At 39.5% G+C, this 13,768-nt stretch overlaps 1 protein-coding gene and 1 long non-coding RNA gene across 4 annotated transcripts in view; both read left to right on the top strand.

Moving 5' to 3' along the window:
* Positions 1 to 9,186, top strand: part of LOC134803724 (scavenger receptor class B member 1) — a 135,584-nt gene extending 126,398 nt beyond the window's left edge. For all 3 annotated transcript variants that reach the window (XM_063776534.1, XM_063776535.1, XM_063776537.1), the window contains 3 exons: positions 7,141 to 7,259; positions 7,914 to 8,045; positions 8,713 to 9,186. In XM_063776534.1, coding sequence (XP_063632604.1) covers positions 7,141 to 7,259; positions 7,914 to 8,045; positions 8,713 to 9,144 — 683 coding nt within the window. In that variant the 3' untranslated portion in view covers positions 9,145 to 9,186. The remainder of the gene's footprint in view (positions 1 to 7,140; positions 7,260 to 7,913; positions 8,046 to 8,712) is intronic.
* Positions 1 to 13,768, top strand: part of LOC134803825 (uncharacterized) — a 347,292-nt gene that overhangs the window by 315,006 nt on the left and 18,518 nt on the right. The window lies entirely within an intron of this gene.

Consider the following 13,768-nt stretch of genomic DNA (forward strand, 5'->3'; position numbering starts at 1 on the left):
GTAATAAGGTTTATGTAGGCACTTGATTGTACTTACGTACTTTATGGTACTTCACGCCAGTGCCTATAAAACATTACAGTCATTTGACAACCTCATCTAAATAGGGCAATCCGGCTCCCTGAGTGCGGCTCAGGGAGCCGTGGCAAAATTATTTTTTTATACCAAACAGTCGTTTTTGGGTGTACATCGTGAGAAAAACAGACTATTTAATCCCAATAAGGCCTATCTTCCCCTCTAAGTTGGAAGATCAGTACGGTTACCATCAGTTTGTCACTGACATAAACGCCGTCGAGAACGTAATTTACTTTCTATACATCCCGTTTGCACTAATATGCGAGTGCGAGCGAGATGTATAGAAAGTAAATTACGTTCTCGACGGCGTTTATGTTAGTGACAAACTGATGGTAACCGTACAGATGCCAGTCGCTTTCGTACAAACTATGCTACCTAGACCCCAGGTTCCCATGAGCCGTTGCAAAAAACTGGGCCAACGCGTGGAAGATGATGACACATACAGCAGTGTTTGTATGTGCTTGCGAATAAATCTATTCTATTCTATTATATTCTATTCAGTCTCAAGAATACTAAACATGTATCCTAAACATGTATGTGTGTGTGTGTTTGAGAACATACAACTCATTTAAACATATCACTTTATTAATATATTTTAACGTTTTAGTAAAATAAATAACATTTCTTCTTCTTTGTAAAAAATCAATAATTTCAACAGAATCAACAAAATCATATATCTAGTCAATGTCAATAATCGAATTCCGAATTCATTAGGCGATCAAGCGGCCAGCACGTAGGGACACGACGGTAGCACCAATGAGGCGCTAACATACTCCCCCCCCTCGAGGAGGTAGAGCCTCGAGGACGAAGAAAGCCTTTTCCGGTTTGGGTAGTGGACATAGACGATGAACTGCTCTTCGTATTATGCCACGTGCCGTGCTAACATCCGCCACTCTGGATACGTTGTCTTGTCCGGGGAACAACTTAACTATTCGTCCCATTCTCCATTTCATTGGAGGGACGTTTGTCTCCTTAACGACAACCACGTCGTTAACTTGAAGTTGTTGTGTGTTGACCTTCCACTTAATCCGTTCCTGTAGTTCGGCCAGAAACTCCTTATGCCAGCGATTCCAAAATTGCTGCCGCATATGCTCGATGTGCTCATATCTGCTTAGCCGATTTGGGTTGATGTCCAACAGGTTCGGAGAAGGTAAAGACATCAATGATTGGCCGATCAGGAAATGACCTGGCGTTAATGGCTCCAGGTCGTTGGGATCGGTCGATAAATAGGTCAACGGCCGAGAATTCAAGATGGCTTCAATTTGATTGAAAAGCGTTGACAGTTCTTCAAAGGTCATGTGGGTGTTGCCTAGGACCCGCGCCATATGGAATTTGGCTGACTTGACTCCGGCTTCCCATATCCCTCCGAAATGTGGAGAATAAGCCGGCGAGAACACGAATTTTATACCCTCATTAGCCCCCCACGAAGCTACAGAATTATTGCTAGACTTCAGAAAGGAAGCAAGTTCGTTACTCGCACCCACAAAATTTGAACCGTTATCGCAATGAATCTCGCATGGATAACCACGACGAGATATAAACCGTCGGAGACATTGAATAAACGCGTCAGTGGAAAGACTACTGACGAGTTCTAAATGTAAAGCCCTTGTCGAAAAACAAACGAAAAGAGCTAAGTAAGCCTTGGTTATCTTACAGCCTCGATCCTTACGATCTGTAATCAAGAAGGGTCCCGCAAAGTCAACTCCACAAACCTTAAAGGGCAGACTTGGCGTGACTCTGGTTTCAGGTAAGTTCCCCATTATAGGATTTACAGTTTTCGCTTTCATAATCCAACACCTTTTACATTTATTAACCGTACTCCTAGCTAAATCTCTCCCGCGTATAGGCCAAAAATGATTGCGTAGATTATTTAGTATCAGTTTAACAGATCCATGCAAAGTTCTACTATGCTCACGCTGAAACAGCAGCTTCGTGAATGTGTGTTTAGCATCCAATAATGCGGGGTGCTTTTGCGTGTAACTGACTGGAGAATTCTGAATACGACCACCGACACGTAGTAGTCCGTCCTCATCTATAAATGGTGTAAGCTTAAGTATTCGAGACTTTAAAGGTAAAGGTTTACCTTTTTGCAGTGTGCAAAGATCATCACCGAAAGACTCTAGTTGAGATTGCTTTGTCAGATATTTTAAAGATGAATTTAATTCCTCTGTCGTTAAATAACCACAACGTTTAGACGCAGGATTTCTTACATTGTAGATAAATCTTTGCACATATGCAAAGACTCTTTGCAAAGTCGTCAGCTTCGAATATCTTTCAAAGGCTACGACACTGTAGTTTATATCTACTATATTATCGATAAGAGTAAACGTTTTCATTTCGGGTATGCAACTAGTATCGCTGATAAGCGGATTCAGTTTTGGCCAATTTGACATATGGTCATTAAGGAAAGAGGGACCCTGCCACCAAATATCGGCGGTACATAACTTTTGAGGGTCAACCCCCCTTGATGCCAAATCAGCAGGGTTCATCTCTCCTGGCACGTGCCTCCATGTACTATGTTGAGACAATTCTTGAATCTCACCAACCCGATTTGCTACAAACGTTTTTAAACTCCGAGGTTCCGCTTGAAGCCAACTTAGAACGACAGCTGAGTCCGTCCAGTGGAAAACTTGTTCAATATTACAGCGTAGCGATTTCTGAACCTTAACAGTCAATCGAACAGACAGTAACGCGCCTAAAAGTTCCAAACGTGGAATAGATGTCGGCTTCAAGGGAGCAACCTTTGTTTTTGCGCACAGTAAACGTGTAAGCATGGTACCGTCAACATCTGAGGAGGTTAAATAAATGCATGCAGCATATGCATCCTGAGATGCATCTGAGAATGAGTGTAGAGTTATGTTTACAGGTTGACTACACAAAACGTATCTCGGTATATTAATGTTTGTCAAATGTTTGAGCTTGTCTACAAAATCTGTCCATTTTTTACCTAAATCAGCTGGAACTGGATCATCCCAGTCCAGTTTTGATAACCACAACCTCTGAAGAATGATTTTAGGTGTAATTGTAACCGCACTTAGTAAGCCGAGCGGATCAAATATTTTTGCCGAGTTTGACAAAATAGTACGTTTAGTTACTGGCGGTGTGGATTCAATTTCCACTGAAAATTGTAAACAATCGGGTGCTGGTTGCCATTTCAAACCCAGAACACTCGACTGGCCCGCTAAATCTAAATCCTTAGGTATCATGGTACTTAGGCTGGTTTTGACAATATCAGGAGCGTTCGTATGAAACTTACGAAGAGGTAAGCAAGCTCCGTTTAATATATTGGTAACTGATTCGCATATGTTGCCAAGCTCCGCTTCAGTCTGCGCACCAGTCAAAAGATCGTCCATGTAGAAATCATGCTGTATTATTTGGGCGATAGTTTGATTGTCGCATTCCTTCGCTAATTGCAGCAAACATCGCGTGCTTAAAAAAGGCGCTGAAGCAGTACCGTATGTAATTGTATTTAATTGTAGTATACGCATCTTTTTAGTATCTGGGTCTTTCCAAAGAATCTGCTGGTATTTACGTTGGCTGGGCTCTACTAGAATCTGTCTGTACATTTTCTCTACATCTGCTGTAACTACGTATTTATGTTGCCTAAATCTTAACAAAATAGACAACAAGTCGTCTTGCACTACGGGTCCTACATACTGTATGTCATTTAAAGACTTACCTGACGTAGTTTTTGCTGACGCATGAAACACGACTCTTAATTTGGTAGTTTCACTTTGCTCTCTTAAAATAGCGTGATGAGGAAGAAACTGACTACCTTCATCAGCTTTCGAGACTTCAGTCAAATGCCCAAGGTCTTCATATTCCTTAATAAAATCAGAATAACCTTTTTTAAGTTTAGGAATCCTAGAGATTTTTCTTTCAATGCTATAGAGTATCCTTTCTGCCATTTTGTATGAATCACCAAGAGCATCTGGCGATTCTCGAAAGGGGATACTCACGATATATCTTCCGTCACTATTACGGTGCGTAGTATCGTTAAAGAGTTTTTCACAATAAGCATCATCTGAAGATATTACAGGTTTCGAACTAGGTAACTCTTCCAGTTCCCAAAATTTTGACAACTGGTTTTTAATATCTTGTGAAAAGTTACAGCGGATAGTATGAGAACTCGTAGAGTCCCTGGGCCTCCCCCCCGTAGGGCCAGCCACTATCCAACCTAGCTCGGTTTCTACTAAATATGGTTGTCTTATACCTAGCTTAATTTTTCTTTGCCCAATCAAGTCCCAGTATATATCGGAACCAAGCAAGAGATCGACTTCTGCCGGCGACTGGAACTTAGGATCAGCTAGGATAATATTGTTAGGAATATCTACTTTTATTCCTGTATTGACTGCAGGAAGCTCATCCGTAATCTCAGCTATGATATAGCACCTCACTTCAGCTATAAATGACGTTTGGAGTGAATGTAAATTAAGATCACAATATTCATTTATAAACAAAGGTATTTTATTAAGACACGAAATGGAGCGATTTACAATAATTGTACTGCAACCAATCTTTTGTTTAGCCTTTTCAGTTATAAATGAGGACTGACTACCATTGTCTAATAACGCGCGCAAAACAAACTTGTTTCCGTGAATAGTCACCTCAACTAGAGCTGTAGCCAAAATAATATGACGACGGTCTGCCGCTGTCAACGTGACAGTCGTGTTAGTCGAGTTTGTTACGATAGCCGAATCAGAAACCTCGTTATAGTTTGCGCCGCCGCTAGCGTCTTTATACATATAGAGCGACTTGACCCACGGGTCGGCGCGCGGCCGTGCTAGTCATGCTTGGGGCTTAGCTTCTTGGCTTACGCTTGAAGGCGAAGGAGCTGCTGACATTTGTGGTCGTGAAATATAATTACTAGGTCTGGCAGCTGCTTCCTCTTCACCTTGCTGCAGGTTGATCACTTCTTTATGCAATATGGTGTCGTGCCTTTTTTTGCAAACCCTACACGCAGTACTGGTGCGACACTGATAAGCAGTGTGGCCGGGACGTAAACAGTTTTTGCACAACTTCCACTGACTCACCTGTAGGAAGCGCTCATCAACCGATAAGGAATTAAATTTAGGACAATCGCTTAGCCTATGATCCTGCTTACAATAATGACACTCATTTACCACCACGGTACTCGAAGATCCCGGTGACAGGCCTGACGAAACAAAGCATTTAGTTCGAGTAACATTTTGACGTTTGTCGTTTTTATTTAAATCCGTCTGAATTTGACGTTTGTCGTTCCTCGAACTAGATACCGTTTCTAAAACGTCAGCTCTGTTACGAAGGAATTTGTAAAACTCCTTTAATGACGGAGAAGTTATATCACTACGAAACTCTTCCCATTTTCGCGCGGTACTAACGTCAAGTTTCGACGAGGCCATATAGATAACCAAGGTATCCCACTTATCGGTCTCCTCACCAAGAGACTTGAGTGCTTGTAAATTTTTTGACAAATGGTCAATCAATTTGCGTAAACCCTCATCACTTTCCTTCGACAAAGGCTCTATGCTAAACAAACCCTTTAAATGCTGGTTGATTAACAAACGTTTATTATCATATCGCTCGCGTAAAAGAGACCAAGCGATAGGATAGTTCTCAGCTGAGACGGACACAGAATTAATAACTAAGCTTGCATCGCCTTGAAGGTATGACTTGAGATAGTGAAATTTACAAACGTCATCAATGTTCTCGTTGTCATGTATTAAAGACAGGTAAAGGTCTCTAAATTCTAGCCACTTATCTGTCTTTCCATCAAAGGGAGGAAGTCTTAGCTGCGGGAGTTTCACATTCTTCGCTCCTCCGCGCTGACGGCTGCTCTGGCTGAAGAACTCGTCCCCTTGATGGTCTTTTTCCTTAAAGGCGGCAATTACCTCTTGGGCCTGAGCCATTACACAATAAAACTCATTTTCTGTGGCCTCCCGAGCATCCAGCTCACTCTGAGAATCATCCTGTAATTCAATATTAGTTTGAATTTCATTGAAAAGATTAAATGCCTCCTGTATTTTAGACAACCTAAGGGTGCATTCATTTACAAGAACTTGAGTTAGATTCTTTTTATCTAACAACGGCGTGAGGAATTTTTTGAATAGGGTTAAAGCCCTCCGAACTGTTCCTCTTTGTCGTTTGAGTTCCTCCATTTTGAGGGTGCGAGATTATTTTAAACTGGTAAATTATACTTGCATACGCATTAAAGCAAATTTAGGTACATAGAGGTACTTACAGTAATAATCCCGCGCTTCGTAGAATTACCCATTAATTACTTACGATATTTTAATAGCGATTGATAAATAGTTGATGGGTACCAGCAATAGCCATTCGTGCTCTCACCGGCTTAAACTCACAACATCTGGTAATCGTTATTGGATAAATTGGGACATTCTCCGAAGGTAGATAATCTTCATTTCAACTCAGCGCAATCTTCATACAAATGTCGCGCGCCGATCACGTCGGGGTCACCACAAATATGTTTGAGAACATACAACTCATTTAAACATATCACTTTATTAATATATTTTAACGTTTTAGTAAAATAAATAACATTTCTTCTTCTTTGTAAAAAATCAATAATTTCAACAGAATCAACAAAATCATATATCTAGTCAATGTCAATAATCGAATTCCGAATTCATTAGGCGATCAAGCGGCCAGCACGTAGGGACACGACGGTAGCACCAATGAGGCGCTAACAGTGTGTGTGTATTTTATCCTCCTAAGGCCCAAGGTCCTACCTAAAGTACTTATTCAGTTCGATGAAATTTAAATCATATTCAATTGGAACAGAGTCGCATTTGTTTTGTTTCGTTCAATTTTCAAACAAAACCAAAATCAACTCTATTCCCTGCACTAAAGGTTCAAATTTATGTGGCAAACTATGGGCTTTTCATTTGTTTGGCTGGGCCTTAGGAGGCTAAGAATCACTAAGCCCCACTTGGACCATTCACTAACCCGGGGTTAACCGGTTTAACCTGGAGTTACCATGGTTACCCGTACATTTTGACACTGGCTTAACGGTTTAGCCGGTTAACCCCGGGTTAGTGTATAACTCAAGTATTTATTGTTTACTTCCAGGCGCTCCTGTATACCTCTCGTATCCGCACTTCTACGACGCTGAGCCATCGCTTCTCGACAAATTTGAGGGTCTGAAGCCAGTCCAGAAGACCCATGAAACCTACTTCATGATTCAACCGGTAACTATAAATTGTTACCTAGTTTGTCGCTTAGGTATTATGCTTATGTATCTTTTAGTGTTCAATATGGCATAATCTTCTGCGGAAATTCAACCAAATTTAAAACTCGGATATACCTAATGCTTAGGGTATTTATTAGTCATCTACATATATCTCTCGTGCTCGCACTTCAAAATAGATAAACTAGCTCTTACCTTGGATTCCTCATACTCGTTATCGGTGCAAGCCATAATCAATAGATTATAGTTTAGAACAGGTCAGAACTGACTAGTCTCATTATTGTTGTAGGTTTTACTTAACAATAGACAATAGGATTAGCCGTCGAGCTCTATTTGAAAGCTACACACTATACCCTCTTATATAAATCAGTTGTTGTCAAGGACTCGTGGTGTTTTATTGAATACTACATCGCTGGCCCAATATTACAGGGCTCTATGTAACATTTTCAAGATAGTTGGAATTCGACTTAATGTCACTATGACAATGTTCAAATTTCAGTTCAATAAAAGTGAAACATAGAACCCTGTAATATTGGGCCAGCGACATGGTGACAGCGGTGGGACACGATCCCAAGCCCTTCCGGACTGGGTGGTGGTGGTTGTGGTGATTACAAATTTGTTAAAAGGGGCCAATATCTTTATACAAATTTTCCAGAAACTCGGTGTGCCTCTGGAGGGCTTCGTGCGTGTACAGCTGAACATCAAAGTGAGCCGCGCGCCCAACATCTACGTGAACAGCATCAACAAGTTTCCCGACATCATCTTCCCAGTCATGTGGATCGAAGAGGTTAGTAAGGGGTTGGGCGCAAATCACGGGAGGTGTCCTCCCACTTTTTGACCCCCCTCCTCCTTGGCAATATTTGGTGAGGTTTTTGGCTACCCGCCCCACATAACCTCACGTGTATTTTTTTTTAAATTTTCCATCCGACCGGTCAAGGCCACGCGCTCCAAAATTTCGTAAAATAGACTCGCTATTTTGAAATGCGGAGTGAAGATTTATGTTCAACGAAACCGAGAAAAAATATCTACTCATGTGGTAGGTATTTTTTCTTAGTTTCGTTCACTGTAGAAAAATACACGTGAGGTCTCCTTATACCCCCCTCCCCCAACGTGATCTGTCGTGATTTTTTCGTGACCCCCCACCCCCTATCGAACCTCGCGTGATTTGTGCACAAGCCCTAACCTAAAAGATGGAAGAAGTAAGGAAGAAATGGAGGAAGTTCTGCCCCCTAGAATGTCCTATAATATAATATTTATTTATTTTATTTCTAAAGCGCATTTTAAATTCACATGCCAGCCCGTCACTTGCACCATTCCACTAACCCGGGGTTAACCGGTTAAACCTTAAATGGTTACCAGTACAATTTGACACTGTGGGATGGTGCAAGACCGTTAAGAAACACTAGCAGAATAAAATATTTTAAATTTTAATAACGACCATCTCATCCTTACAGGGTATCCACGAAGTAACAACCCCCATCTGGCGATGGATCTACCTAGCCACCACAGTCGGCCCCATCGCAGCCCCCCTACTCACCTACTCAATGATCGTCTTCGGCATCTTAACCATCATAGCCGTCTTCATCAAGGCCTACAAAAGCTTCGTCATCGGACAAAATTCTATAGAAATAGTCGAGATAGGACGAGAGACTTTAAGAAGGGGTTCCATGATTCTACATAGTACGCAGAAGATGTGTTCAAGAGAACCCCCTTATATTTTGTTGCCACAGACAAGTATAGATGGCGTTAGGGAGTTTAGTCAGAGTTTAGGTGATATAGGGAAGTCTGATCTAGGTTTAGAATGTGAGACTTTAATTAGGTCTGACAATAGTTTTATAATGTCTGAGAGAAGGTGTAGCTTAGGGTTTAGGTTACCACACTTTTAGGTTAAGCGTGGATGTGTTACATTGTGTATGTATAACATTAACATATACCTACTAGGCCATTGTTAGAGTTACACTTAGAAGTCTGCAACGATTTTGATAGCACACGCAGTGCAAGTGTTATTTTAAACGTCAAACTTCTATGAAATTATGACGTTTAATAACACTTGCACTGCGTATGCTATCAAAATCGTTGCAGACTTTTCTTGGTCTAACTCTACCTATATTTCTGTGGCCCTAATGAATCCTTGTACCCTTTTTCACTAGGTCTACAGATTTTATATGAATGAAAACAACTTGAATTTTCTTTTTTGCTTTTTTTTCTAAGTTTCATTGCCAAGGTAGTATTTTGATGTTTTTGTGCGGTTAATATTAACAATAGACTTTTTAACGAATCAAGAAAATGCTCAAATTACTTACGTAACATTTATGCCTAATTAGCGTGTCAAAAAGCATTTGTCTCTTTCAGACTAAGCTTGTTAGAAAGAGATGAAAGTTTTACGCTATTCTCAAATATTCATATGTTAGTGTTATACGTTAAAATCGTTTATGCTTGTACGTGCCAGTGAGTGACGTTTTGACAAAATTATTTTTAGGAATCTTAATACATGGACAATTTTATATATTACATATATCATAAAGGTGTACACTAGGTCAAGGCGGGAACAGTGGATCAGCTTGAACAGTGGCTCACTCAACCTAATTTCATAATGAGAGAGGCTATTTGTTTCTTTGCTAATACAGCAGGAACATTCAGTACTCGAACCAATCCAAATGGACGAGCAATGGTTATTCTAACACGCGAGGGTGCTACAGTATAGATCGATATTTAGGCGTCTGAGCCACTGTTCCCGCCATGACCCTACATTATTTTCAGATCCGGGAATTTTTATGTTATTTCTACTCAAAATCACGAGCTCTTTCGATCCTAATAAGAGAAAAAGACTGTCCCAAGATTTTTATTTCCATTCCGTTACAATTTTTCATAGACTTTTATGACGGTAACGAATTGGAAGAAACAAAAAATGTATGGAAATTTTGGGACATTCTTTTTCTCCTATTATGACCGAAAGAACCCGTGATTCTGAGTAGAAATAATATTAAAAATAACAAATCTAACAAAAAGTTTAATGTCATTAAATAAAATGGCCGACCTACAGTTCTCTATTCTTAGATAACAATTTTGATTATTTGTTTATTTTTCGTGATGTTTTTAGAAACGTGACAAATTAAACATGATGTTGTTTAGAAAAACATCACGTTTTGTCGTAAGTGCTATTAGTTCAAAGGTTAAAGCGTCATTTGTTATTTTTTATTGCCAGGTTAACGAAGATGTTATTCTAGTGTATTAAATTGACGTTATGCGCAATAATAACAGTAAGAGTCCGCCTATGGGGCTATTCATAAATTACGTCATTTCAAATTAGGGGTGGGGGGGAAGTCTGGACATCGGATGATGGTAGCATGACGTAGGAGGAAACGGGGTCATTCGAAGCATGATTTTTGGATGATTTTAGGGGGGGGGGAGGGTCAAAAATCGTCAAAAATCGATGACGTAATTGACGTAATTGACAGCCCTTATGCTAAGTTTGCACCGATTTGACATTAACGATCACATTGCCACCAGTACCGTCTTTAACATAAGGGCACACGGGGCCCGTGCCCAGGGCCCCCATCCTCAGGGGGGCCCGAAGGACAGACAGTATATTTTATTACCCATAATAAATAGAAGATCATAGTAGAAAAATGTTAATTTAATTAGCTTTCTTTACTTACCAAAACGGCCCCAAATTCTTATGTGCCCAGGGGCCCCAGCATAGTTTAAGACGGACCTGATTGCCACAATATGTCATTGTAAATCTCATGCTGCAAAATGAGCTTAGTCCAACTCTAAATGGGACCCACTTTCCGATTTTAAACTGTTTTTTTTTTCACAATTGATATCAGTTAGCCGAAAGACCGTTATTAGGGACTCTTAAAAAACCGGACAAGTGCGAGTCGGACTCGCCCACCGAGGGTTCCGTACTTTTTAGTATTTGTTGTTATAGCGGCAACAGAAATACATCATCTGTGAAAATTTCAACGGTCTAGCTATCACGGTTCGTGAGATACAGCCTGGTGACAGACGGACGGACGGACGGACGGACGGACGGACGGACAGCGGAGTCTTAGTAATAGGGTCCCGTTTTATCATATCATATCATTTATTCCATTGTAATCATGTTCATTTGTACATTTGGTCTTACATTTGGCAAGTAGGTACATGATACCCTGCTAGGGTGTACAATATAGGATTTTAACTTATACCTAATTTTAATTTCAAGAAATATTAAATGTCAAAGAAATAAATAATAATAAATTAAGACTAATTCATACTAATTCATAATTTTACCCTTTGGGTACGGAACCCTAAAAAAAAATCATCTAATTTATGCTCAGTGGAAACGTCTCCATGAGTTACGTCATCTGCAAAAGTGCATCACTGTAATTAAAACTTATATCAAAACATTAACATTATTTTTAAATTTTTTGTCAATAGGGAATATTAGGCAAAGCTCTGCGTAGGTGGCACCTTTGTGGCACATACAGTAAACAAACCACATTGACACATGGCCTACCGCGAAACAAGAAAATCGAAATTTCGTTATCTAATCTCTTTATCACTCTTGCATATTCGAGCGATAAAGAGGCAGATAGCTAAAATTCGATTTTCGCGTTTACCGGTAGGCCCTTGTTAACAAACCGCCTTGATGCATCAATGTCATATTTTATTGTCTGTGAAAACTTGTCAAAAAACAGTTTAAGGCACAGTATGTATAAGTTAGTCTATGAATTTACTGCGTCGGTAGTGCTGCACTCTGGCGGCAGAACATTGCAGTAATATCCCCTATTGTTTTTACAAATCCGCATAAGTGCCTAATGCGGAAATCTATTGTTTAGCGAGTTATGACATTTGACACGCACGATTTGTCCCTGTCTAAAAATATCACAAAACTAAAGTATTTGAACAAATTAAATTATTTCAGAAAAAAAATATTGTTTTTATCAAGTAGAAACACTACTATATAAATTATAAACTGAAATAAATGTCATATACTAAGAAAAAGTGACCAAGGCCTTTAATGCCCCAGGCTGGAATCGAACCAACGTCCTCTGCTATCGCGGCAGGTGCCTAAGCCACTGGGCCACCGGGCCACAGCGGCATAGGGGGCTATTCATAAATTACGTCATTTCAAATTAGGGGTGGGGGGGTCTGGACATCGGATGACGGTAGCATGAAGTAGGAGGAAATGGGGTCATTTGATGCATGATTTTTGGATGATTATAGGGGGGGGTCCAAAATCGTCAAAAATCGATGACGTAATTTATGGACAGCCCCTAGGGAAATTTTCCAAGTATATGCACTTCTTACTGAAGGCTTATGGCGCCCCCTGGCCATCTCTAAGGTAGAGGCCTTGGTCACTTTTTCTTAGTATATGACATTTATTTCAGTTTATAATATCACAAAACTTTCTTTTTAACGCTACAGATAAAAACAAAGCATACAAACTTAACCTATTCATAATTTTGTTAAAAACGTTTTTTTATTGTATGAATGAGGTTCGAATTTTTTAATTTTAAGAATATTTGCTCATTACCTATACAAGTTCCCAAATAAGTGAAATATGTAGTATAAAATATTATAAAAAAAGTCCCTTACGACATTTACGCTTAACCATAATTGTTGTAAATTGTATATTAAGGGAGTTTAGGAAAAATTACGTAATGGTACATAAGGGTGTGATATTTCGGCGGTTCCGTGGGAATCTGCCGAATCCTACACCAGAGCAAGTGACGCCGCAACAGAAAACTGCGTCACGAAAATGATTTTTTAGTATTTAAGTTTTTTATTATTGTATATATATGTTAGTTTGTAAGGTATGTATATATGGGCCTTAGTAGCCTGAAAATAAATGCTTTGATTGATTGATTACGATACAAGTGCTAATTACTTTTTCGAACGTGTATTGTGCAACGTTTCGCAGTACATATGGCCCTTTAAATTTTCGATATACACACGTATATACTCCAAAACGTAATTCAAGACCAAAAAAAGTAAGAAAATGTTGCCACTGCAATAATTTGTTTGTAAAATAGTAAATTCCTTTTGATAAATAATCACGCTAAGATAGTTTATTTATTCGTAATTTTACTCCTACTATTAAAAAAAGTACTTTTATTTACTTAATTTTACTTAAATACAAGACGCGTTATTAGTAAAAAGTGGCAACATTTTCTTACTTTTTTTGGTCTTGAATTACGTTTTGGAGTATAGTGCCAGTTACCGCACGAGGGTGGTAAAGAAGCACCGTATGTACTGTAATAGGTATTTACGATACAAGTGCGGAAAAGAGGAAATTCGAACGAGTGGCGATAAATTAAATCGACACGAGTTGCCAATTACCTATTCGCACGTGTATCGTACAACGTTTTACAGTACATATGTATGGCCCTTTAAACTTTTGACATCGCACGAAAAGTGCTATTTTACGCACTAGTGCGGGAAAATAGGACCATATGTACTGTAAAATAAATTTCGTGATTTATTTTTCGGGAAATATTATAATTATGTTTAAAGATCAATGAT

The sequence above is a fragment of the Cydia splendana genome, chromosome 27 (genome assembly GCF_910591565.1).
Source record: "Cydia splendana chromosome 27, ilCydSple1.2, whole genome shotgun sequence".
NCBI classification, from domain to species: Eukaryota; Metazoa; Arthropoda; class Insecta; order Lepidoptera; family Tortricidae; genus Cydia; species Cydia splendana.